This window comes from Lepidochelys kempii, chromosome 9 (genome assembly GCF_965140285.1).
Source record: "Lepidochelys kempii isolate rLepKem1 chromosome 9, rLepKem1.hap1, whole genome shotgun sequence".
Lineage (NCBI taxonomy): Eukaryota > Metazoa > Chordata > Testudines > Cheloniidae > Lepidochelys > Lepidochelys kempii.
The window spans coordinates 31,479,107-31,505,461 of NC_136388.1; the positions used below are offsets into that span (position 1 = coordinate 31,479,107).

Sequence of the window (26,355 nt, forward strand, 5' to 3'; positions counted from 1 at the left end):
GGGGTGCCCTAGGTGTTTTTTTTTTTTTGTGGGAACAAGGCGGGGGGAATGATAGCCCACTGAGACAGCAAAAAACAAACGAACCCCACACCTCATTAATTTTGAATTCTAGTGTACTTTTTTCAGTAGCTGAAAAACAGAAGGATGTGCCATAATTTAAGATGCACTCTTTAAGAGAAAAATAATGCTCACTTGGAAGCATTTCTAAATGGGAAACTCATTATTGTAATTGAGCTATTCATGATTATGAAAAAATAACTCCACAGAATAATTCCTTACCCAAGGAAAGTTGAGTGTCCTACCTGTCACTTTGGAATACAATGCTCTCTACAATAGTAAGAAGCAGCCTACCTCCACACATGCTTATTCTTTAAGATCAATTTACAATGGAGTGTTAAAGAACTAACTGATCTGAAAATGAAATTCTGAGATGAGATTCTTAAAGTACTCTTTATTAATATCCTCAAAAGTTGTAGAAACAACTTTGTGTAATATGAAGGCACAGGAAGACAATTTTGATAAAATATTCCAATTAAACAGTAACTTACAGTACAAAAGACAATTTTAATGCACATACAAACCCCAAATGTCTCATTCAAAAATATTTCACCAAGAGTTCATCAATATTAATGGGCAATGACTAAAAATATAAACTGTCATTGTACAATAAATATCTGATAGGTGCAAATTGAACAAAATTTATTGCTTTCCACGTAAGTGTTTTCCCTGTAGTTTTTTTTTTTTTTAAATTCTAGATTCCTTTCCGAATCAGCTTTCTCAATATATTTCAGAGGGAACTATAACCCTTAAACCAAATCTAACCAGGGACATTTGGTAGTTACAAGACTACCTCAAGTACTAATCAGAGCTGGCAGTGTTTTCTGTTACCCTTTAATAATCACACACAACTCAATCAGATAATGTGCTGGGTGTTTAAAAATCAACATCACTGATATGACAAGGCTTGCGTGGCAGCTAGTGTTATTTAATGTCAATTTTTCAATGTATTTTCTGCTAATAAGTGTATTTTGACAAAAAAAGTAGTGTAAAGCCGATTTAAAGACTCGTATCTGAAGGGAAAGAGGTTGCAGCACAGCTGGTAAAACAGCAAAAAACAAAACAAAACAAAACAAAAAAACCAAAACAGCAAATAGGAAAATAAAAGGTGCAAGATATTAGCTTCTGAAAACAAAATTAAGACAAGTGAGTTGCAGTAAAGTATGACTACATATGCAAAATGGATCCAATGTGAAAATCCAGAGCTGTGCAAAACAGTCATTAGTACACTCATCTAACAAATCTGAGAGAACTTTTGCATCTTTATATAGCGGTACTTCCCCCACCACCGCACTCACCTGCTTTGAGAAAAAAAAAGAACCAAATCAGTGTTGAATTACAATTTGCTTTTTTCTTTCACTCTGCTCCTACAGCAAAACTTTGGTCTAGCAGCAATTTCCATCTGTCTTTGCAGTAGTATTTAATAGCCATGCTGACTTTGTCATGAATGGTCATGCATACCCAGCTCATTCCAAATTGTTTAATACCATGATTTTGGTTAATTTACAACTGTTACTTTTTTCCTTTGTATATTTGCTTAGGAGTAGAATTTTATGACACTTCAGGTAAATGGAACACTACAGTAGCTATTGTATAAATGAAATAAAAAAAATCTTCCAAGGAAGTACCATTTGGATAGTGATTGATATTTTATGCAAATTCTTATTTATAGGAGCAATCTCAGGTTTACACTAGCCATTAAAGGGACCATTTTTACTGCAATTCAAATAGTAAAACTTATTTCAAAGCAAGGTCTGTAGCACGAACGTGGCATAGTCAGTTTAACGACTAAACCGATGGATAAACATTCAGTAAATTTCATTACATTGTGAATTCAGCAGATTTGTGAATGATACAGAACAAATGCTAACCTGCTAGGCATTTTCTTCAAATTTAAATTTGAATTTTCCTCAAGCACTAACTAGTAGCTTAAAGTTTCTCAAAAAAAGAGTAACTAAGGATGCACTGAAATTTAAATTTCCATAATGGATTAGCATTACTACAGTACATAATTCAGCTTTAAAACTAGTGTAGGGACTGATACACAACCATTTTCTTTGGTTTATGCTTGACTACACTGGACTAGTGATCTTATTTTTACACCTACCCTCAATTCCTACTGCTTTTTACTATATACTCCCCCACAAGTTAAAAATGACTGTTTGCTCATACAAACAATTCCCTGTTGAATGGCTATGTGTACATACTTGCATGGAAGGCTGAAATTTTGTACAGTAACTACATCATCAAGTGATACCTGCAACAGCAGAACTACAAAAATCACATATGAACGTATTATGGTTCATACAGGACAGCTGAGTCTGCTTTATGTCTATATCCTTTTTAAAAATGTAATACACACAGTAAGATACAGTGGTAAGAACTTAGATTAGACAGTAAACATGGGAATCCCGCACTCATAGTAATAATATACTGCACAGTATTAAATAAAACTTGTTAAATTTGAAACAATGCAACAGACACCTAGATTTACCTGCATGTATGTAAATACCACTTCAGTAAGGTGTTTGAACACAAAAATGAGACAACGACATCAGGAAAAAAGCCTTTAAAACAGGCCATCAGTCTAACTTGACTTTCCAAGTAAAAGCATCAGCTAGCTTCACAAAACTGTGATACTAATGCAGTTTTATGTAAAGTACCCTTTGACAGACAAGCTGTCAATTAAGCTATCACAGTCTTATCTCATCTGACCCACCCAGGCAATCAGGGAGAACAGTCAATAGTAGCTCAAGTTTTAATTAGATAAGTACCATGTCTGTTTACAGAGGAACATCCTCTAAACACCATAATATTTTATGGCATTTATATAATTGATCAGATAGTTTAATTTTTTTTAAAAATGTTTCTTTTGAATATGTGAGTTCAAAACCTCATTTTTCCATGTGTCTTTGTGATAGTGTTTTAGCCAGTGTTACAAAAAGGAGATTAATTCACCGTGGACTACCTCACATTATTACTTAATTGTGCAAGGTATTCACGTAGTTCTTTTGCAGCTTGGAATCTACCATATCGTTTCTTTGGGTTGGCACACTCATCCAGCAAGGCCTCAAGTCGGCCATCTTTGGCAATTTCAGCTGGAGGGTCATGAAGTAGTCCTCCGGAAGTGCCACGCCAGGTGGCATGTCTTGATAAAAGGTTCTGACAAATAGCGTAGTAATTGTGGTCCACAGTGGCACGAGCACAAAGAATCTCTTTCGAGAAGGACAAGCAAGCTTCTTTATCACAGTCATCAAACTTGCTCTCATACCATACATCCCAATTTTCAGGTTTATCTGTAAAACAAAAATGGCAAAATATCGTGGGTGAGATGGAAGGAAAACAATACATTTAATACAAAATACGTCTAAAGGCTTAGTCTGCAGGAAACCGGTAAGTAGAGCCAGGTGCAAAAAAAAAAAAAAAAAATCACGGAAGTTTATTTGCCAAAAAGAACCTAGTTTCAGTAGACCTAAAATCATTCACATATGACCAAACTAAAGAATTGAAATGTCAAAACAAAACACTGTTTTCACCCCCAACTCAAAATTTTTAATTTCTGTTTTGGGTATTTTAACAAAAGCAGAGGACTCGATTCACAAAACAGCATGAAGAGAAGTGAGCTGGTGGTGCCCTCCTTATAACTTTTAGCCCAGTGCTTAGGATACTGATCTGAAATGTGGGAAATCCATGTTCAATTCCCCTTCTGCTGACGTGCAGAAGAGATCTGAACTTGCTCTCTCACATTACAGGAGAGTGCCTTAGCCACTGGGCTATGGAATATTTGGGTATGGGCCTCACTCTTTCTTCTTGAAGCTGTTCTACTTCTCAAAAATAATTAAAGTCAAAGTCATTGCTCCAGTGATGATTTATAGCCTCGTGGTTAAGGCACCCACTAAGGATGTGGGAGATCCAAGTTCAAGTCCCTGCATGAGGTCATACAATTATTCAAGCCATTGTCCCTCACAACTTTCCTAGTTATTTGCTGTTAGGATATAGATATTCAGGCCTGTCTGCAAAGGCCTATACTTTAAGAATTTAGGTGTATTCTTATCACTTGGCTAGTTCTAGAAGTATAAAAGAAAGAATCAAAATCACTGTCTGCTGGTGTAAGGCCTTCTCTTACTGTGACAGTCTGAGGCCCTGTTCTTAGGCTAAGGCCTTTGGCTAAGCAGCAGAGGCAGCCATAAGCTGGGAAGCGAACGGTCACATCCTCACATTCCAAACTAGTCACATTGAAATAAGGTGCTATTGGGCTGTTAGGCACTATCAGGACAGGATTGTATTCCTATCACCTCCAGAGAAAGGGAAGTGCCTAGAAAATGTAAAAGGAAACTTAGTTTGATAGCATCCTGTCTGGCAAGAACTCACTTATCAATAGCTGGGATGTGAAATCCTCACTTCTGTATTGTCTTGTCATTATAGTTCCCACTTTGCTATTATTTGTCTGTATAATCTCTGTCTAGTTCTGTGATTGTTCCTGTCTGCTGTACAATTAATTTTGCTGGGTGTAAACTAAGTAAGGTGGTGGGATATAATTGGTTACATAATCATGTTACAATATGTTAGGATTGGTTAGTTAAATTTCAGGAAAATGATTGGTTAAGGTATAGCTAAGCAGAACTCAAGTTTTACTATATAATCTGTAGTCAATGAGGAAGTGAGTGGGCGTGGGTGGGAGGGGGAGATGGGAACAGGGAATGGGGGTGCGGAAATTGGAATCATGTTTTGCTAACGGGGGAAATGGGACGAGGGAATGGGGGTAAGGAAATTGGAATAATGTTTGGCTAAGGGCAGGAATGGGAACAGGGACACAGGTGTAAGGCTCTGTGGTGTCAGAGCTGGGAAGGAGGATACTAAGGAAGGAAACTGGAATCATGCTTGCTGGAAGTTCACCCCAATAAACATCGAATTGTTTGCACCTTTGGACTTCGGGTATTGTTGCTCTCTGTTCATGCGAGAAGGACCAGGGAAGTAAGTGGATGAAGGAATAAGCCCCCTAACATCTGCTGGCTAAATTTTTGTGAGGAAACCTTTTGTGCACATAAAATTTTAAGCTATAACCCGCATTTCAAGAGTCCTTAGACATCTCAGTGTTTCTACAAGTTGAGCTCTAAGTGGAATTTATAAAGTAACAATATCTTAAGGATCATTAGAAATGCTAAAAGGCATCAAGCAGTGAACAGCAGGATGTTATAATTACTCTACAGAGTCTAGTTTCCCATAAAAAAGACAAAACAAAAACACACTGATGGCTTTCTCCCCCAAGTACTATATTTTAACTATATAGATCCTTTAGAACTTCATTGGAAACCAAAAATATTGTAGCTATAAAAGGGTGCTTAAGTATAAATTTTATGTTGTGGCTAAGCCTTGATTTCATCCCCTATAAATCATTTATATCTGAAGAAAAAAGTGACCTGAATGCCCCTCCCTAGATAGATGTTAAGTTAGCCCTAAGGAGAAAAAAAAAATTCTCCTTTTTTTTTTAAAAAAAAGAGAGTGTGACGGCCAGAAAATCATCTAGAGTTTGTGTGTAGGGTGAATCAAGTGATAAACAGTAAACAAATAGGTGAAATCAAACCTTCCACACTTTGCTCAGGTATACATAACAGAACTCCTGACAAGTGTTGCAACAGTATCCTGGCAACCTTCCTTCTCTAGAGACTTCTGTCTAACAGAAAGTTTGCCTCTGACAAAAATAATTACCTTGATTACAAATGGGAAATAGCTGCCTTGAGCAATTCAGCAGGATACAGCAGCTCCCTCAGAGTTTCCTGGAAGAACTTATATTCCAGCTTCTCCCTAGAAGCTACATACTATTGCCTGGTTTGAGACAATTCCTCTTATTAGTGGGGAAATCAACTGTGTGTGTCCCCTTTTGGAGCCCTTAAGCACCTGTATTGCCTGATGTACACAGAAGACAAACCAGTGTTATTGGAAAGCAGTCTCTGGGCTAATAATTAGTTTACAGTTGTGATGCACTTACAATGTGTTGCTCTCACAGCAAGCTACTAAAGGCCAAGGGATGACTGTGATAAAAACACTGAAATAATTATGCAATGAAAGGTAGACTCAAGAGATAAGAAAAAACAGAATCTGAAAAAAGTTGATTCAAACTTAGCTAATTAAATTACCTCATGTTTGAGAGGTGAACGGAAAAATAAGACTAGACACTCATATACTAAGGTAATTGGATCGTGGGGACCTACAAATAAATACTTAAATAGATTATGGACCCCACGTATGGATTTGCTATGAAAGCAACCGAAAAGACTAATTGGGCCAGTCTTAAAATGTAGATACTTACAGTCACCTCAGGATAATAATACATAAGCTTCTTCACTGACCCAATTTTCCAAAAAGGAAAACTAGACATTTTATTAACAAGGTGAGACACGAAGTTTGCAATAGCATTTTAAAAATATTTCCCAACACCTAGACATTACCTGGGCTTGGGGGCGGGGAGGAAGAAAGGGGAAATCTGGGTGCACGTCTGAGTTTGTGGAGTCAGTACTGAAACTGTGGGCTATCCAACATATTAAAAGGATTTATTGGCATCCCCTGCTGGGATCTGATCTAAATACATTATGAGAAATATGGACTAGTGAGTGTTATTAAAAAAATATTGCTTTGTATTGAAAGACTGCACAGGAGTGAAAAATACAGTCTAGAATTTAATTCAATGATATTAATTGTATTTGCAAAGTTTGAATAATCCACACATCCGAGGCAAACAGGAGTCATTTGGGCTACTGCCATGAACTCCTGTAGAATTTAAGTTTTCATTTTAAAGGTTTCCAGTCCTTAGACTTGTAAAATTAACCTATTCAGTTGAAGAAATTATAAACCAATATAATGCTATCAAAGTCTACAGCCTGACTATTCAAGGCCTCTGTTGCTACCTTGAGTTTCTGCAGCTTGCAAAAAGGACAATTTTTCACTGGTGCTATTCAGAACTCTGCACCAGAGAGTGTTACTGAAGAAATTCTGGTCAATTTTTCTTGGCTGCTGCTTTGTTAAGTTCTGTGCTCAGCAGAGGTAGTGACGGACACTATTTATGGAAAATGAGGGCCCAAAGACAAAGTCTGGAACAAGGGTAGAACAGACATCCTGTCTCTCCTAGCAGCCAGGAGATTGGGGAGGGGAATAGCAGTGGCTTCTATCCTCACCCATCCTGAGCCTCTAGGCTGCTGCAAGCCAGAGGAACCAAGAAATTGAAACAGAACATTCCTGCTTCATTATAGCTATTAGAGAGTTATTGGAGGGAAAGGATATCAAGTTAGATACCTATTAGCTGGAGGCTGTTATAGGTCAAGGGATAGATGGAATCCCAGCACTATCCCTTCACTCGGTAGCTGGGGGATAGAGTCAGTTTGCTTCACCCCGAGCGTCACCAAGAATAGCACAGAAGTAACCCCAATTCAGATATTTTACATTATGTATAAATAAAATGGGAGAAGCTTAGCTGAATCAAGTAAAGAACCCAACATAAAGGGGAAAAAGCACATGACTTGAGACAGAAGGAAAAGAGTTTGAAACAGAAAAAATACCATTATAGGAAAAAGGTGGAGTGAAGCCACTTTGAACCATTTAAAAAAAAAAAAAATAAAGACTGCAACAACTACTTTTAAGCATGATTAGCAGACATCAAGTAATTTTGCCCCCTCTCCCCCAGCTTTGTGTATTTGTAAAACAGGAATACCAGCAATATAGAATTCAGGTGATTCTTACATATACCTGAGCACCTGTCAATTTTGATTTCTACAAGTATGTGAAAGTTCTATAGTTCTGTTATAGATCAATTACTATACTATTTGTAGAATTAAAAGTCCCTGTTTCAGAAATTCACAGCATTCATATTCTTTTAAGACAAATTGTAAAAGATGAAGCAGGACGGACATGAGAGGAAGAACAACTTACTCTGTTTGATTAACCTTTTGTCTGCCACCAGAACATTTTCTGCATCTACAATGATAACCTTTCCATCTCTAGGACCAACTGCAAAGTTGTCAAAGCTGACATCAAGGAGGTAGAGTGCAAATTCAAAGTCATTGTTTGTCAGTTGTTCTGCTATTTCCATTAATTGCCAGGCCAAGTCCACTCGTTTTTCCCATGGTGCATTGAAGTAACTCCACAATTCTTCTCCAACATAGTTGACAGCCACCATTCTTCCACATGCTCCCAGGTACTTTGCAAATGGCCAGCCCTCATCAGATGGAAAACTCTGCATATGAACAGATTTTGTTGTTAATACTGAGTAAATAGAGAACACCAGTATATTTTAACAGATTTAACTCTCAGGGAATTACAGACCACAGCACTCACTGAGGATAAGCACATTCCAATTAAATTTTAATAGTTCTGAAAGAATAGTTGCAAGTGCGACTATACCTCTAGCACTGCTATCATAACGACGTCACCAGAGAGTGATAAAAACCATCAGTTTCCTTGAATGGAACTATTATGCATCAGCAGCTAAGGCTGCATTGCATTACTGATTTCAGTTTAACAGGAACTTTAAACCTTTCTCTTGTAAAAGTCTCTTTGAAATCCAGCACAGCACAGCCACCACCAGCACTCAGTTCAGGGGAGGAGGAGGTGTACCAGTCAATGAGATAGTTCTCTGAGCTGTAAGACATCTGTAGTTCAAATTCCAATGCAATTCACTACCCTTCTTAAACGGTTAAAACCATGAATCCCAACCTAAAAGGCATTCAGGGAGGATCTGCTGCATACTCCTCCCTGCCCACCCTCATTTTAAGTAAGTTATCAGAGAGTTCACACAGTCATTTCAGGCAGAGAACCTGGGCCTCTAACATGACAAACCCCAATTTTATCCACTGCATCAAGATGCCTTTCAGAGTGACACAAAACAGTCTGCTTAGTCTATCTCTAACCACTATAAAACACATTCAGAGTTAGGGATGGTGATCAGGAACCCTGGATTTTAATATAATCTACTACAAAGGTTTCCCCCTAGGAAAGTGCATGCCAAGTCCTTCTTCAGCAGCTGGCCATACAAGGGTCTAGCAATTACTTTAGCAGCTCAAAAAGCAAAGGTCTAAACTACAGCTCTGTAGGTGATCAGGTTGAAACTCTGCTGTTGACCTATATATTCATATATGGAAGACCTCAAAATAATTATATATATTTTTTAACTTAACTATGGGATGAAATCACCAAAATTCACATTTCAGTCATCAGTAACAAATTTTGCCTGTATAACCCATTAGTCAGAGTATGTGTTATGCACCTCCCATGTCGAAACCACAGAGGATGAAAGTCTGATAGGCTCTTGAGGTGAGAGCTGGCTCTTTAATACAAGCTGTAAAGAGTGATGCCTTTAGCTCTGGAGGTCACTGGTTGTCCTTAGCATTGGCCAAGATGGCAGCTGTCACACTCATAGGTATCTACATTGTCATAGTTGAAAGCTGAGAGATATGCTTCATGCTGGCAGGGACAGAGCACCCCGAGGAAGGGGAAACAATAGGTAGACCTGCTAGTGTAATGCACACATAAAACTAGTTGCTACAGCTTGTCCTGGTTGTATCCAGAGTTCCAAGAGAAGCTACACAGTGTTTCATTCAGGAAGCAAGTGATAACAGACTTCTTTAGACGTTCCCTCCAGTTAACAGTTTAGGTCATCAGTACTAAACGTGAAGAGTTGCTTTTAGCTCAGTTACTTCCAGTAACTTTAAAATTGGGATAAAGTTTTAGGCTATGGCTACACTACAGAGCTTACAGTGGCGCAGGTACAGTAACTCCTCGCTTAACATTTTAGTTATGTTCCTGAAAAATGCTACTGTAAGCAAAACCATATTAAGCAAATCAATTTCCCCATAAAAACTAATGTAAATGGGGTTGGGGAGGTTAGGTTCGAGGGAAAAAAAATTTCACCAGCCAAAAGACTATTTTTTTTTTTTATACACACACACACTCAGAGTACAAGTTTTAAACAAGCAATTTAATACTGTACACAGCAATGATTGTGAAGCTTGGTTGAGGTGGTGAAGTCAGAGGTTGGAATATTTCCCAGGGAATGCCTTACAGCTAAATGATGAACTAGCACTCGGCTGAACCCTCAAGGGTTAACACACTGTTGTTAATGTAGCCTCACACTCTACAAAAGAGCACGAATGGCGGGAGGAGACACAGCACGGCAGAGAGAGACCGAGACACACCGTGTGTGTGCGCGCGTGCTAACCCCACTCTAAGTACATTGCCTTTTTAAGTAGATCAGCAAGTTGAGACAGCAGCTGCTGCCAGCAAGTTCCCTCCATCCTGAGCCCTGTCATGCCCCTCCCACTCCACTCTGTGGAGATAAGGTACAGGAGCAGGGGGAGGGAAAAACCCTGACATTGGCACCCCCCCACACACACAGCAAGCAAGAGGCTCCCAGGAGCAGCTCACAGCAGTGGGGGTGCGGGGGGAACGGGACGGGAGGGGGACGGGGACGACACAGCTGAACTGCCAGGCAATTGATAGCCTGCTGGGCAGCTGCTGCACAGGGAACTTAGGGGACCTAATAGGGGGGCTGCTGGCCCACCCTAGTTCCAAGCCCCCACCAGCTGGCTCCAACGGGCTGCTCTTCCTGCAAGCAGTGGACAAAGCAAGCAGCTGCCAAATGACATTATAAGGGAGCATTGCACAACTTTAAAGGAGCACGTTCTCTAATTGATCAACAACAAAACAATGTTAACCTGGCCAACGTTAAGTGAGAAGCTACTGTAAGCCAATGGGAGACAGCTCTCCCATCAACTATGTCTACACCACCACTTATGTCGACAAAATGTATGTCCGTTGGGGGTGTGAATAAGCCACCCCCTGAGAGACGTACATTACACGGACCTAAGCACCAGTGTGGACAGTGCTATGTGGGCAAGAGTGCTTAGGTTGGTGCAATTTATATTGCTCAGGGAGTGGCTTATTCACACCCAATAGTGACATAACTTATACCAACAAGCTGCAGCATGTACATAGCCTTTTTGAAGCACATCAGAACCTTTCTTTCCCTTAAGGATAGTCAACACAGTCAGAAGCAACTTCAGCAACAGTTTCTGCCTGTAATTCCAAAGCAGGAGGAGCACTGTTTATCTACTTAACTCCATGAAAACAATATAAAAAAAAACCTAGGAAATTATCAAATAAAGATGAGGTTTAGTGACACAGTTGCACCAGGACACACGCCATCCACCTAATACCTGAAAAGCATGGAAATATTAAATTAAGAGGAAAGACTTGGGCATTCTTTTCAGCTTCATATGGTTATCACTAGCATTGCAGGCACGCACATACTCACTCCATAAGGCTTTCACTTCCACCTCCAAATGCATGCCAAAAAGTAGGTATGTTCCCTAAATTAACTGAACTTGAATATGGAATACGAGAGAGATGTTGATATCAAAGCATGAGGTCACCGTTCAAGTTTCATGTTTTGAGTGCAAGTTTGATGCAGCAAGGATACATATTCCTTTTTGGTATCTGTTAGAGAGGGAAGCCTTATGGAGTATTATAGTCAATATGTACATGGAAAGGAACACACAACGTCACTATTTCCATGTTTTTAGGGTTCTGGGTGGATGGGGTGCATCCTGATGCAACCAAAACTGTCAATAAATAGTTTTTGTTTACTATGCTTAAGGATTTTTAGATCTTTATGGAGACTCTAATCTTGACTCCATTAAGACTAAGTGCCATATTATTAATATCAATATTTAAAATTACCATAGTGCCAGAAGCCCTAGTCATGGACCACTTAAACGGGGATTCAAACTTTACTTGTGGCACCTTAGAGACTAACCAATTTATTTGAGCATAAGCTTTCGTGAGCTACAGCTCACTTCATCGGATGCATACTGTGGGAAGTGTGGAAGATCTTTTTATACACACGAAGTATGAAAAAATACCTCCCCCCACCCCACTCTCCTGCTGGTAATAGCTTATCTAAAGTGATCACTCTCCTTACAATATGTATGAAAATCAAGGTGGGCCATTTCCAGCACAAATCCAGGGTTTAACAAGAACATCTGGGGGGGGGGGGGGAGAGGAGGGGAGGAAAAAACAAGGGGAAATAGGTTACCTTGCATAATCCCAGTCTCTATTCAAGCCTATGTTAATTATATCCAATTTGCAAATGAATTCCAATTCAGCAGTCTCTCGCTGGAGTCTGGATTTGAAGTTTTTTTGTTGTAATATCACAACTTTCATGTCTGTAATCGCGTGACCAGAGAGATTGAAGTGTTCTCCGACTGGTTTATGAATGTTATAATTCTTGACATCTGATTTGTGTCCATTTATTCTTGTACGTAGAGACTGTCCAGTTTGACCAATGTACATGGCAGATTATCAGACGCATTGTAAGGAGAGTGATCACTTTAGATAAGCTATTACCAGCAGGGGAGTGGGGTTGGGGGAGGTATTTTTTCATGCTTTGTGTATAAAAAGATCTTCTACACTTTCCACAGTATGCATCCGATGAAGTGAGCTGTAGCTCACGAAAGCTTATGCTCAAATAAATTGGTTAGTCTGTAAGGTGCCACAAGTACTCCTTTTCTTTTTGCGAATACAGACCAACATGCCTGTGACTCTGAAACGATTCAACCTTTGTTTTCTTTCTATAAAAATTACAGCATATCCTCTCCCGCCCCCCCCCCCTTCAAAAAACTTACAGGACTAATTTTGAGTAGAGAATGTGGTTTTCTGTGAATTTACAAGTAAATCCATTAGTTTAAAATTAAAATTAATTAAAGCCTGGGTTCTTTAAAAAAAATTAGGATCTTCAATTTTTTCTTTGTCCTGAACAGAGTACAGACTCTTCAAACTTTCCATATAGGTTGAAATCTCTTGTGCACTGACTACATTTGACAAAATCAGATCATAATTAAGTTATCTATTGTAACCTGTGTAATAGCAGTTATATATACAGATAGGCTCAGGTAACTTTTAAGTGGTTCCATTACGAGACTGAAAGTACAGTAACAACTAGCCACCATTCTTCCTCTAAATTAGGATTCAGAGACATATCTCTATCTGAACCCCATTTCACATAGCACATGTCTCACTAATAGTCCTCCAAAACAATAATTAAAAATTAAGGGTCAGTTTCACCAGTGTGCTTCGACTGGTTTGCAATGCAAAGCAGCTGCAAATACAGATTAGCTGGCTGGGTAATCTGGCTGCTTTGGTGTACTGGTGAATTTATCCTTACAATTAAAAAAAAAATATGGTTGACACTGTGCGTGTATCTCAAACCATAGGAAATACTGCATAGTTGCATATTCTCTGGGTTTATTTATTAGGGTTCTACCTGAATTTAATAGTTAAACCTAAGGAAACTCCCAAACAAAAATCTATGTTGAAATGGAGTAAAGATTAAGAGTCTCTCTCTTTTAAAGGGTTAAAGAATAAAATCAGTTTCCTCTAATCTAGGACTACAAACACTGAAGTGTCTTAAACATAATCAGTATCGCTACACAGCATCACTTCAGGGTAAAGTTAAAGTTGTCTGGGTGTCTTAGCTGTGCATTTCCATACTGTATCATGTTTGGATTTCTTTGAAGGGTAACCACAGCTGTTAGATAGACAGGGTGGCCTACTGCAAACAGCACTGGACTAGGACTCTGGAAACTAGACTCTGCCAATGGCCTGCTGTGAGACCTTAGGCAAGTTACTTTATCTCTGTGCTTCTGTATCCTCATTTATAAAATTTGGATAGATACCTACATCCATTATAAAAAGCACTTTTGACTCTACAGATGCCACACTATAAGGGCTAGGTATTACTGTTATTTGATGACATCATTACAGGGCAAAAGTAAGGTTCTACTGGTGTTGGATCATATTAAAGAAGTTCTGTATTAAAATCACAAATGAGTTTGATTCCCCAGAGTTTAAATTCCAGGGTATTACTAATGAAGAGGTCTCTTGGTTTTTGGTACTGTTTCTCTCCCTCTATGTGTGAAACTTGCAAGCTGCTAATTGTGTTAGTACATTCTAAGACAGAGTCTGTTCTCAAAGCAATTCACAAGAGAGAGAGAGACTCAAAGCAATACTCTAACAACAGAAACAGCACCCAGAGACTCCCCGCCCTTTTGTTGTATTAACAATTGTGATTAAAATAGAGATAGAGGATGTATGTGGATGGATGCTTGGTGTGGATAATAACTGAACGATCAGGGAGGTGCCAGCCTAAGAATCCAGTGTCCATCGGCTGAAGAAGGCGTCAAGTGGAAATAACCAGAGGGACACCCGCCCCCCCTCAGAGGGCAGACTGGAATCCACCCAACAGCCTCAAGGATGGGAGAACCAAAGAACAAGATAACATCTTGGAGCCGTCAGGAATGTGCTATCTGCTGATTGATTCAGCAACAGCATGATGAAGCAATTCCCATAGACTGGCATAGGAAGAAATTCCTATAAAAAATAGACTCTAAAAAGTGAGAACTTTGGGGTCTGATTCTGCAAACCAACTTCCAGGAGCATCAGATGAGCATCTGACAAGGCCCTGCTCCCTCCTCATGTCCAGGCCACCTGGCCAGTGGCTTGGCATGAGCAACTCTAAGGCTGGTAACTATGATAACAACCTTGCAGAACGTGTGTGTGTGTATGAATGAATGTGTGAATAAATATGAGATTGAATGGAATGTTATAACTATAACTAACTGCTTACTAGGATTCTTTCTGTATTCACAGTAAATGTGGTATTTTGCCTTTTTCCCTTTAATAAGATCCTGCTGGTTTTTATTTTATTGGTATAACACTGGTGTCAAAGGGCCAGTTATACTGATTCAGGGCTCGAGAAATCCAGTCACCCATTAACTGATGGCAAGCGAATTGCTGGATTATAGGGTTTAAGTCATTAATTCCTGCAAAATTTAAGCCCTTGTAGGTTCTAGACTTATGATTGGGAAGGTAGCCTTCCTAAATGTGAAGAAAGTGTAAACCAATGCAGTGCTGTCTTCTTCATTCTACAGACATTTTAGCGTTTGTTGCTGTTCACGGTTTTGCAAAACACCAGGAAAATGAAGTTAACAAGTCCTTGGCCAATAACATTGCTGCTTTAACTCTGGATCACAGTAAATACCAAGAATCAGTCTGCTGTTGCTGCAGCAACGCGGAGCTAATTATTCACGGGACAGGCCCTGCTCCTCCTCCCACTCCACCCCAACCATGTCAAAAAAAAGTTGGGGGAGGGTTAGCGCAAGGGAGACCTCACAGCACTGCAGCTGCTGGGAGGCTCTCAAAGAGGGGAGTCAGCATCTTCTCCCTTCCAGTAGCTGTGGGGACCGTAGAGCTACAAATGGACATAAAAAGAGCCAATAGCTTAGTCCTGGATCAACATATGTAAGAATCCTGGAACACCCTCACTTTCCCAGTAGCTCAGGCAACAGAAGCAGGGGGCTGGCCCTGTGCTACTTACTAAGTGGTTGCCCCTGAACCTCACTGCTAAGCCAGTCCACTGTAATCTTTTACGGTCAACATTTGGGTTGTATACACGCACATTAAATTTCTCCGGTCTCACACTAATGCATCTGGATCTGCGCTCTACTGCAGGCATTGATCTTAACCTGAATTTACTCATATTTAACAACAAACAACAAAAGACTTTACCAGTTTGTGTTCAATTCTAATTTACACAATTTAACTGATTTTAATAGATTCTCACTAAGTACAAGACATTTTATCATTGTGTAATCATTGAAAAGGTTCAAAGAGTGTTTATACTTTAGCCATGAGTTCAGCTTCATACTCAATGATTTCTAAAGAAAACAGACACAGAATTCTAATAATTTACTAATACCATATACTTACAGACGCAATACCTACTCCTATTCTAGATTCCCCTGCTTATACATCCAAGGATCACATTAGTTCCTTAGCCATAGCACCAAACTGGTCTTCATATGCTACACATACTTACTATGAGATTCAGCATGATCAGTGCCTCCTTTAAGAGATCCTAGGACTGGCTTGCTGTATTTAAAAAGTGAACCTTCCAAACATAATGTTGGTGCAACAACCACACACCATATTGTAAAACAGATATATTTATATCTTTGTGGCAACAAAAAGTTCTTCTGACAACAAAAGTAGAGGGACTCCTGCCAATGTCTGCACATGTACAAACAAGCTCTCTGCTTCTGGCTCCTTTCCAACTGGCATGTAATAGTCAAATCTACATTTCATTACCCAAATCAGTAGCACAAGAAGGGGAGATATATATTATATTGCTGAATATGACACTTTTTAGCAGTTTTAGATTCACTGTGATTTTGAAAAGAATTGTTAACTGGAGTGCCGATTTGTACTCTTTAAGCAGAGGTGTAACTTTTGGTACTTTATTACCTTTTGAAAATATTTGCATAAATAAAATCATTATGTCTGCTACAACAAGAAAAAAAATCTCACTTTGTACTGTTTTAAAAGCCAAAAAATGCATACAAATCATACAACAGAATTCCCACTGCACATGTTTAGCTGCCGTTATAAACAAAAGCTAAATAAAAATGTTGCTAAAATCTAACTACTGAACTATAAATAGCACAGTTCTGAACCAAATGCTTGAATTATTAGTATTGGGTACACCTATATAATTAAATACTTATATTTGTTTGAAGGCAAGCTTACTGTCAGATCTGCATCTAAACAAAATAGGGTTAGCATGACTCTTAAAACCTCTTCCACCCACAGCTCAAAAACAGCTACTTGGTTATAAGTGCGCAACTTTGAGACGCTTGCTAGCACACATTTTACACTCAGTCATGATAGCAGACCAAAGAAAAGCATTCAATCAACTGTTTAAGAGGTGCATTTTTAATACAGATTCACTGACAAAAATTATGATTAAGGCAATATATAGCATAAGAGAACATATTAGTATTTTTCCACCTGTAAAGAAATTCTCCCTCTATGAACGAAGACAAGGATAACAGGCAACTGACAAAAAAAAAAAGTGTGAATCAGTTAACCTGTTGGAACAACTCATTTCCACCACTCCACCTAACAATTTAGATGTTCCTAATCAGATTTCTTAATAGCAGTGGGAAACCCACTTTCAAGCACTATTTTAAAAAAGAAAAGGACTATCAAAAGAGAATATAGCATTTACCTTATTAAAAGAACACTTGTTAGTCCAGAAAAGATGTAATTACTTATTTTATGTAAATTTACCTCACCGAAGTGTAATCTACATTAATACAGTGTGGTTTTGTCCACCCCCTTCAGGAACAGAAATAAAGCACTCCATTGCAAACTTTGCCATAAGCCTATGTAGGAGGCAGCACAGTGCTGCACTGACCTAGGAGTATTTATATAATGTCGCTTGCAATGAGGCAGCTACATTTTGTAACAGTGAAATTACACCAAACACAGTGTAGAGAAGCCATATACTACAGAAACTAAGTCAGGCCACTAGAATCCAAGGGTCTTAAGGTTATCAAGAAAAGCAAATCTGTGGACATTTGCATCCATGTGACCAAAGTCTCTTGCTTTTCAAGAAGATCTAATTTCATTGGCTGAAACTCAGAGCAATGAAAAACAATCCTGATCCTTATGTCTGAAAGTTATTCTTATATAAGTTAAACTCAGTGGTATATGTCTCGGGGTAAATTTATGTGCTTGAAGCTGCTGCAGAAGAAATAAATGCCAGATTTACCAGTCTACAGTGGGGGTGCGGGGGGAAATCAACCTAAGATACGCAACTTCAGCCACGAGAATAGAGTAGCTGAAGTCGATGTATCTTAGGTCGACTTACCTCGCGTCCTCACAGCGCGAGGTCGACTGACGCTGCTCCTCCGTCGACTCCACTTCCACCTCTCGCCACAGTGGAGTAAAGGAGTCGACAGCAGAGCGATCGGGGATCGATTTATCACGTCTACACTAGATGCGATAAATCGATCCCCGATACATCAATCACTACCTGCCATACCCTTCGCTTCAATGCTTGGATTCTGCCTATATAGCAGTTTAAAAATGGATAGTCTCTTGGACCACTTTACAGAGTTACTAGATGAGGGCGAAAAAGAGTGAATATATCAATGATTGGCACAAAATCAATTCCACACAAGTGTGCATGCCTGTTTAACAAAGCTTTAACCCTCAAGATAGTAGCCTTTCAAGATAATACTTTTTATAAAAAAGAAACACACTCATATTGTGACTTTTCCACAAGCCTGCCCAAATAAGATGCAACAAAGCACACTAAATCACTTGATGCAAATATGAATGAACGGCCCAAGCAGAGACTCTCCCTCAGGTTATTTGCTCTCCACTAAAATATATTTACTCCACACACCCATTTGGTAGGGGACCTAGGACAAAGTTTCATGGGTATAGTGATATGCTCCCATCCTGCAAGAAGCTCTGCAGTGTAAGCGTATGTGGATGAGATCCATACTGAGGATTCAACAGACAGCACTGATCAGCTCTAGATTGCAAGCCTGACAAATATTATCCATTATATTTCTGGAATCAATTTTCATTTGAGTTTGAAACAAGTTAGGTACCCTCTGTTCTGACTCCGTCTTATCTGGTTTTAACAGTATCATTTTAATGTATATTAAGGCGAAGACTAAACAAACAAACAAAAAAAAAGAGACCAATAGACTGACGCTAAAAACCATTAAAATAAAAAACAAGCAATCTTGGTATTTGTTCACAACAAACAAAATACAAATGAATGCCTTTAGACACTCACAGCAGCAACAATTTTTTATTTTAGGGCATGTCTACACTGACCCACTGCAGCGCATATGTTAAAGATACTCTATGCCAACAGGAGAGAACTCTCCACTTGGCATAAAAAAAAAAAACACACCCACCACTCCCACAAGCGGCATAAGCTATGTTGGTGGAAGAAGCTCTCCCAGTGACAAAGCGCTGTGCAAACTAGTGCTTATGTCAGTGTAACTTACGTTGCTCAGGGGGATGGAATACTCATACCCCTGAGCGACGTAAGTTTTGCAGACATAGGAAATATTGTAGACATAGCCTTAGTTTACCAGTCAGTTTTAGACCATAGCCGAAAACTGAGAAAGCCACAAATTTTCCAGTTAGACAACTAAAATTGTCTGCTAGCAAACAGACTAAGTCAAAATCCTTTTGCCATCCTGACTAAAGTAATCAAAAAAAGATTTGTGTGGAGGTAGAGCACAGATATTCATACAGGTAAAAAAAAGCATCCCACCAATTTTTGAAAGTGAGTTCAGTGTTTCATGTCACTATGTAGCTGTCTGTAGATAAAAGGTTGCACTAAGAAAACACCTGTCACTAAACTGTGTAGTAATAACTTGAATTGTTTTTGTTGCCACATAGAAATGAAACTCAATTTACAATCCTAGTTAGGCACCAAAGAAATTAACATTTATATAAAAAGTATGTTAAAATAGATATCAATTTCAGCTACAAACTAGGATTTAATTTAATTTAATATATATATATATATATATTATTGCAAACAGGGGCTTTTTTGTTTTAAACAAATTTTTAGTTGGAGATGTAAAAAATATTTATGAAAGTGTTATCAATACCATTTATATTTTGAGGATCTAAAATTTCTTCTTCAACCTGCCACATAAGTGGATGAAACATGCAACTTCTAACCAGGTAAACCCTTTCTTATTGTTTAAACACAGAACATATTATGGAAGAGTCACTGAAGCTTATAACACTTTTGGTACTCAGAGATGTAAAACTGTACCAAATCATATGCAGTCCTGCAATTTGTTGTACTACAAAAATTAGCATGAATTAGTGAATCAAAAATAGAGTCAGTCTATAAAAGCTTGTTTAAGATTTACTAGTAAGGATGAAGTAAAAACATGCTACTGCAAAACAAATAAAAACATTAGTATTTTTACACTAGACCTCAATAATTAAACTATGTAAGTGATGATTCCCTAACTTCTATGACTTGTACAGAAGTGTACCATGCTTAACTGAAGGGTAAAGCAGAACCTTCAAACTGGCTAACGCAAAAACTGTCAGTCAATTGTGACAGTATGCATTACATAAGCACTGCCACTTTAGGAGTAATCCATATGTCAAATAGGCTTCCAGCTAAGCTTCCAATCTCTGATAAAAAGTTTTATAATCCTCAAGTCACTAGATTTAGTAGGTTTCAGAGTAACAGCCGTGTTAGTCTGTATTCGCAAAAAGAAAAGGAGTACTTGTGGCACCTTAGAGACTAACCAATTTATTTGAGCATAAGCTTTCGTGAGCTACAGCTCACTTCATCGGATGCATCCGAAAGCTTATGCTCAAATAAACTGGTTAGTCTCTAAGGTGCCACAAGTACTCCTTTTAGATTTAGCAGATGATTAAAGTCAGCTTTTCCATTATAAATCTAAGTTCAGTGCCTAAACGTTTATATTTAGTTACAGCTATAAGTTAACGAAAAAGCACAGATCAGTAATGCACAGATCCGATACTGAAAGCATTTCCTCAACCTGAAGATAGAATATGCTTTTTGTGTATATTAAAATTAAGCAGACAGTTTTTTAGGAGATAATCCACAGAACATAATTTGGCAAAGTCTTCCTTTATACTGTCTGGCTACAAACAAACAGCTAACATTGATTACTATTGTTAATCTCTTCAAAGTTTTTATTGACAACAAGGGAATCCTCCAAGAAGAGAAAATTCTTAGAACAAATCTCCAATTCCCACTCCCACTCCTTCCTTACCCACTGCAATTGAAACAAGTACTGAATATTTTAGCTTTATAAAATAAAAACCACCAAACCTTTCAAAACATCTGAGAGCAGTATACCTTTAGTTCTTACGAAGTAAGAAGGGTCTCCTATATGCTACCGTCACAGTACAAGTTTCATGATAGAGAACGGAAATTCTTATCTATATTTTTCCCCAGTTAATATTCTTCTGATAATTGCACTTATCAAAATTGAAAAGAGTGAAGTGAAAGCTAGATGTGAAGTCTAGTTAATTCAAAAAGTTAACGTAAACACATTTGTTACGTTCCAAGTTAGTTTTCCCTTAAAATGACGTAGCTTCTTTTTTATGATTTGAAAGAGCATCCAACTTCAATAAGATCTCCAAAAGATCTAATTTTATGAACCCTCAATGCTCCTGAAACTAAAACTAGACAGAATTACTCTAACAGAATGTTTTCTGATGAAAAATGCCAATGTATGCTGAATTAAAGGCAATGTGTGCTTTTCCTGGGCAGCACATAATGTTTAATTCCTTAGACACGTAGGGACACTGTAACTTTAGTATTCCACATGGTTAAATTTGTCTTTGTAATACTGGGTAAAAACATATTAATTCAACCATCTCCATCCATCTTCTGGTCACAATTCAAAAGAGAAAATTCAGTTACAACACATTAGATATTAGTATCTAATTCACAGTAAAGGTCAAGTTGTCCTCAGTGAATAGGAACAACAGGATATAGGGAAAGATTTGTTTTCACACCATTCCATGTTCACTGGTTTCTGTCTTCACGACAGTTTCTCTCTGGAAAGTTTCTTTTAAAAGCAAAGAAAAAAAAGTTACAGAATTGTAAAAGTAATCTAAAGGACACAAGCTTTCAGATTTTAAGTAAAATCCAGGCAATAGGGAGGGGAAAAAAATCTTAGTAATCTATGCCTACCCTATTCAGTCCTGTAAAAATCCACATGACAGAGTATCCCATGATTAACAGGCCACACAACTTTATAAAATCCTCCAAGAAATCTCAAGTTACTATTTTTTAGTGTGGCTACCTATGCATAAATGTTGACATATTTCATTATTTTAAACTTGTTCTGCAAATCTGCAGTCATTTCCCAGAATTACTTCAGTTAAAATGCTGATACATTTAAGTCTAATTGCTTCAGTCTTTTAGAAAGTCACTTCACCTTTTCCAAAATTTCAAAATTTGCAAAACTCAAAATAGCTTATTTGATGGGAATGCATAAGAAAGCATTTAAAGCGGATACTAAGTGGTGTAAGTATCACATTTCTTTGTTTGCAGTGCTAATTTTCAAAACTAAGACTTACACTGAACCTGTATTTACATTTGCAAAAACATTTAGAATTAGCTTTGGTATACCACAATCTACATTCACTGCAAAAGCCATATGTTAACAAGGGACACCAACTAAAAATAATTACTTCTGCCCAATTTTTAAAACCATTGTTACAATTTACACTATAAATTGAAAGGCCAGAGAAAAAGTTATTTAATTTTTCAGTCTATTTGCTAGAGGCTTTTGACAGCCCTTTGTCTAATGCATTTCACTATGTAGTCAGCGAGCTCCCCTCTGTGTAGGTGTTTCCTCACAGGAAAGAGGAAGGGAAAACTCATCTTAAATATAATTGTAAAATCAGAGAAATCACCAGGTGGGCTGAATGGGTGATCCAAAAAAAATAAACCATTAAAAAAGGTAACCAGATTTCAAGTTGAGGATACCTCTAAATACATTAAAATGCATGCACCTTTCTTAAATGAGCATTCTAGAAATTAATCAGGAGATTGGCTTTAACTGCCAGTAAATTTATCTCCACAGCATTGGCTATTTGACAATCAACTGGATGCTTCTTGGCCAAATATCTAGCAAAATACCAGACGTTTATTATAGTAATTCTATGATAATGTGTTTACTGTATTAAAATACAGTTACAAAATTCCTCCTTTAGGTATTAATTAGTTGAAACCAAGCACAGAAAGAGACAAAAATGGTTAAGAAAAAAAAAAGAAAAGACTGGACCAAAATTCAAGTCCAGTAACTTTCTAAGTGCATACTAAGTGCATACTTCAGCTTAATGTAAACAAGGGGCAGCAACAGTTCAGTTTAAGTAGTATTTATGCAAGACAAAACAACTAGTATCACAAACAAGAGATTATCAAATTTCCACGAATTTGCATCTAAAGTCTGATCAAAATCCAAGTTTGTCGAAACAGACTAAGTATACATTCTTGTCAGCCAAGTTGAGAAAGCACATAAAACTCTAAAACACTGGGAGGGACTCTAACAATGAGAGAGTTTATGAAAAAGGAACAGAAGTCCCAAACCATGTATACTAATCCTGATCCCAGGAAACTGATCAGCTAAAGTATTCTGACAAAAGTTTAAGGACTTCTCAAATTATTAATTTGAGATGGGCATGGGATTAAAGCCCTCTACTAACAAGACAAAGGGATAAATATACCACTACCCCCTTTTGGGTTTTTTTTTTTTTTTTTTTTTGAAGGTAGACAGTGCTGCCAAGCCTGCTACCTGCAGAACAGCTGTTTCTCTTCACCCTCTCAGATGATCGCCATAGAATAGAAGAAGAAAGCTTTCCATGGGAGGCGGGGCAGTGAAAAGAGAATGAAATCTCCATGTTTCCCCACCACTAAAGAGCATTTACAAAATAAGGGGGAGGGGTGCGAAAGCGGAGACTCAGTTTTGGGGAATATTCGGGGAAAGAGCTAAATGGAAAACAAACCAAACACAATCCCTGCCCCGTGTCGCTCAACAGGGGCAGAGCAGACTCCTTCCCCGGCGTTCCAAGGTCGTTTTGGGAACGCAGCTCGCTGTTCGGGAAGAGGGTTTGGAGAAGGTGAAGCGTGGTGTTAGCGCCTGGTTCAGCAGAAGCCCCTGCCCTTGACTACGTTTCCCAGGAGGGTTTGCACCATCTGCCCTCCTCAAGCCACGCACGGCTCTGCTCTCCCGCCACAGCAAAGCAGCCACTAAAGGCGCTGCTGGCAACGTGAACACAGAGGAGAGGCGCAGACGATGCTCGGCGGGGCCAGCGCTTGGCTGGATGGGCACTTACCTGGCAGCAGGGCTGGGCAAGGGGCAGGCGGGGAAGGAGACGGCACACGCTCCTGCAGCACCAAGGAGAGCAGGGTGGCTAGGCTGGCACCGACCTTTGTCACCCGGCTGGGCCAGCGGGAGGAGATTAGCACCGCACCCACCCGCTCCCCGGGACGCTGCGCGTGGGCAAGGGAGGCTCTCGGGAGGGCAGCCGGGATGGGGCGCGGTACCTGCGCGGAGGCGGAGGGGCGTTACCTGCAGCACCAGCGGCTCCGGGTTGAAGGCCAGCGTGATGAGCAGCTGCATGCGCTCCGAGTCCTTGAGGTTGCGGAGCAGGAAGCTGCCCGAGTCCTTGGTCTCGGCGTAGCGGCGGACCAGGCGGTCGAGCAGGCGCTGCGAGGGGCAGTGCACCAGGTCCGACCAGCCCTCCACCACGTCGGGGGTGAGCAGCCGCACGTCGCCGTTGATGCTAGCGAACTCGGTGGCGTGCAGGGCCTGCAGCAGGTCGCAGCGGCCCCTGCCGGTGGCGCGGCGGCAGATCTTGGTGTCGATGTCGGCGAGCTCCTGCGCCGAGCCCAGGCGCTTGAGCACGACGCGGCGGCTGCCCTCGCGGGGCTCGCCGTAGCGCGCGAAGTAGACGTTCTTGACATTGAGGAAGTCGAGCAGGCGCAGGCGGCCCCAGCTCTCCAGCCGCAGCTGCCCGTTGAGGAACTTGCGGCACCAACTGGTGCCCCAGCAAGCCGGGCACTTATTGAGCTGCAGGAAGCGCCGCTCCGACAGCTCGTTGCGCTGCAGCGAGGCCAGCAGCGAGTGCGTGTTCAGTACCAGCGCCGCCGCCAGGCTGCCCAGCACCGCCAGCTTCACGTAGCGGTACAGCCGCCCCAACTTCAGCGACACCAGCCGCAGCATCGTCCCGGACCGGGGCCCCCCTCCCCGCCACTCCGCGCTCGCTCGCGCCGCAGCTCCGGCCCCAGCAAACTCTCCGCCGCGCGGCTCGCTCGATAAAAGGCAGCCAAGTTACTGAGGGGGACCGCAGGGGGGAGGGGGCGGTGCCGCGAGCCCGCCGGCCCGGACTTCCCCGCCCCGGGGAGGAGCCACGCCGCCACCGCCGCGCGCGCGCCTCCCGAGCACCCCCTTGCCTCCCACCTGCCCGCGGGGTGGAGCCTCGCGCGCACAGGACTCGGCCGCGGTGGGGGAGCGCGCGCACACCCTCTCCCCGGGAAGAGGCGGGGCCGGCGCGCGCGCGCGCGAGAGAGAGAAAGAGGTGGGCGTGGAGCCGGAGGCGGAGCCGGGCAGGTGGGGCGGGGCAGGAGTGTCGTCCCCGTCGCAAACAGAGTCGGGAGCAGCAGCCCCTGTGCCGGGCCGCTGGCTGAACCGGCTCGGGGCGGACGGGGCGCAATGTGTGAGCCGCCATGTTGTGTTTACCCCCTGCCCGCCTGGCAGCAGGGCCCGGTGGGAAAGTGCCTGTCCCGGGCGTGGCTGCCCCTGGCACCGAGGCCCGAGGGTGCAAACAGCTCGCTGGACGTGCTGCTGCTGCCCGTCAGTCCCCGGCACGGAGCTGCCCGGCTGGGCTCGCATGTGTCAGCCAGTGCCTCGGTCGGTGTGTGTCTTTGTCTCGCGCACGCGGGGTGCCTGGTTGTTGCTGCCCGAATCTAGTCCAGTTCACCCCGCCCAGACACTCTCCTGGCTATTGCACTTAAACGCCACGTACTGCACGGGACTAGTGTGTACGGCTAACGTCGCGAGCATAGCTCACACCTGCCCCTGCGTGGCTGATGTCACACACATACACACAGAGTACTTGACTGTTGCACAGCAAATTCGTGCCCGGCTGGACTCAAGCCTGTCACTCAATGCCTGGTGTGTCTCCTTGCGCACATATATTGTCCCTGGCATTGCATACTGGAGCCATGTCCACTGGAACTCGTACGTGCTAGTAAGCCCAAGTGTGTCTGTAACACTCCCACCACAGCTCCTGCTTCCCAGTAAGGGCCTGGTGTCTCTCTTTCACTGGCATATGGGCATGGAACTCCTGGCTATTGTGCGCTGAAGCTGTGTCCAGCGCAGCACAGCTCATACCCTAGTACAGGCTACAAGTCCCTGCTGCAGTAGACACAACTGCACAGGTAACTTTATTGGGCGCTCTGCAAACTCCAAACTCCAGTCAGTACTGGGAGGGGAAGAGATGAGTTTCTTGGTGACCTGACAATGGCTCTTTTTCTTCATGTTTTACCACACCCGCACACACACACACGGTTTTATGCCCTGGCATTCATTTAACTCACCTTGCATTAAATCACCATACCCAAAATCTGGACCTACAATAAAAGTGGTCCACAAATCCTCAGAATTGCTGCCTGAAATTCAGACATATGGAGACTTACTCACACCATTACCAGGACTGCCTTCAAAATCACTGGACTATCAGTTCATAAGTGTCACAGATGCCATCCCAGGAAAGTATCACTATGAAAGTGGCATGGAATATAGGAGAAAAAGAGTTTAGGAATCCCAAAGAAGACAGTTCTTCCTCTCTACCAATCTCAGGTTTCTT

The 26,355-nt window shown here is 40.9% G+C and overlaps 1 protein-coding gene across 3 annotated transcripts; it reads right to left on the bottom strand.

Annotated features, from left to right (window-relative positions):
- Positions 1-431: 431 nt before the first annotated feature.
- DIPK2A (divergent protein kinase domain 2A) lies at positions 432-25,063 on the bottom strand. Of its 3 annotated transcripts, none has more exons than XM_073359750.2 (3): positions 24,057-25,063; positions 7,981-8,284; positions 432-3,353 (listed from the first exon to the last, which is right to left on the bottom strand). In XM_073359750.2, the coding sequence occupies exons 1-3, from the start codon at positions 24,708-24,710 to the stop codon at positions 3,022-3,024; spliced, it is 1,290 nt and encodes a 429-aa protein (XP_073215851.1). In that variant the 5' UTR covers positions 24,711-25,063; the 3' UTR covers positions 432-3,021. The 3 variants fall into 3 exon arrangements, with proteins under 3 accessions (XP_073215851.1, XP_073215853.1, XP_073215852.1); XM_073359752.2 differs by having other exon boundaries at positions 24,032-24,121; XM_073359751.2 differs by lacking the exon at positions 24,057-25,063 and adding an exon at positions 23,491-23,708.
- Between the last annotated feature and the right edge of the window lie 1,292 nt (positions 25,064-26,355).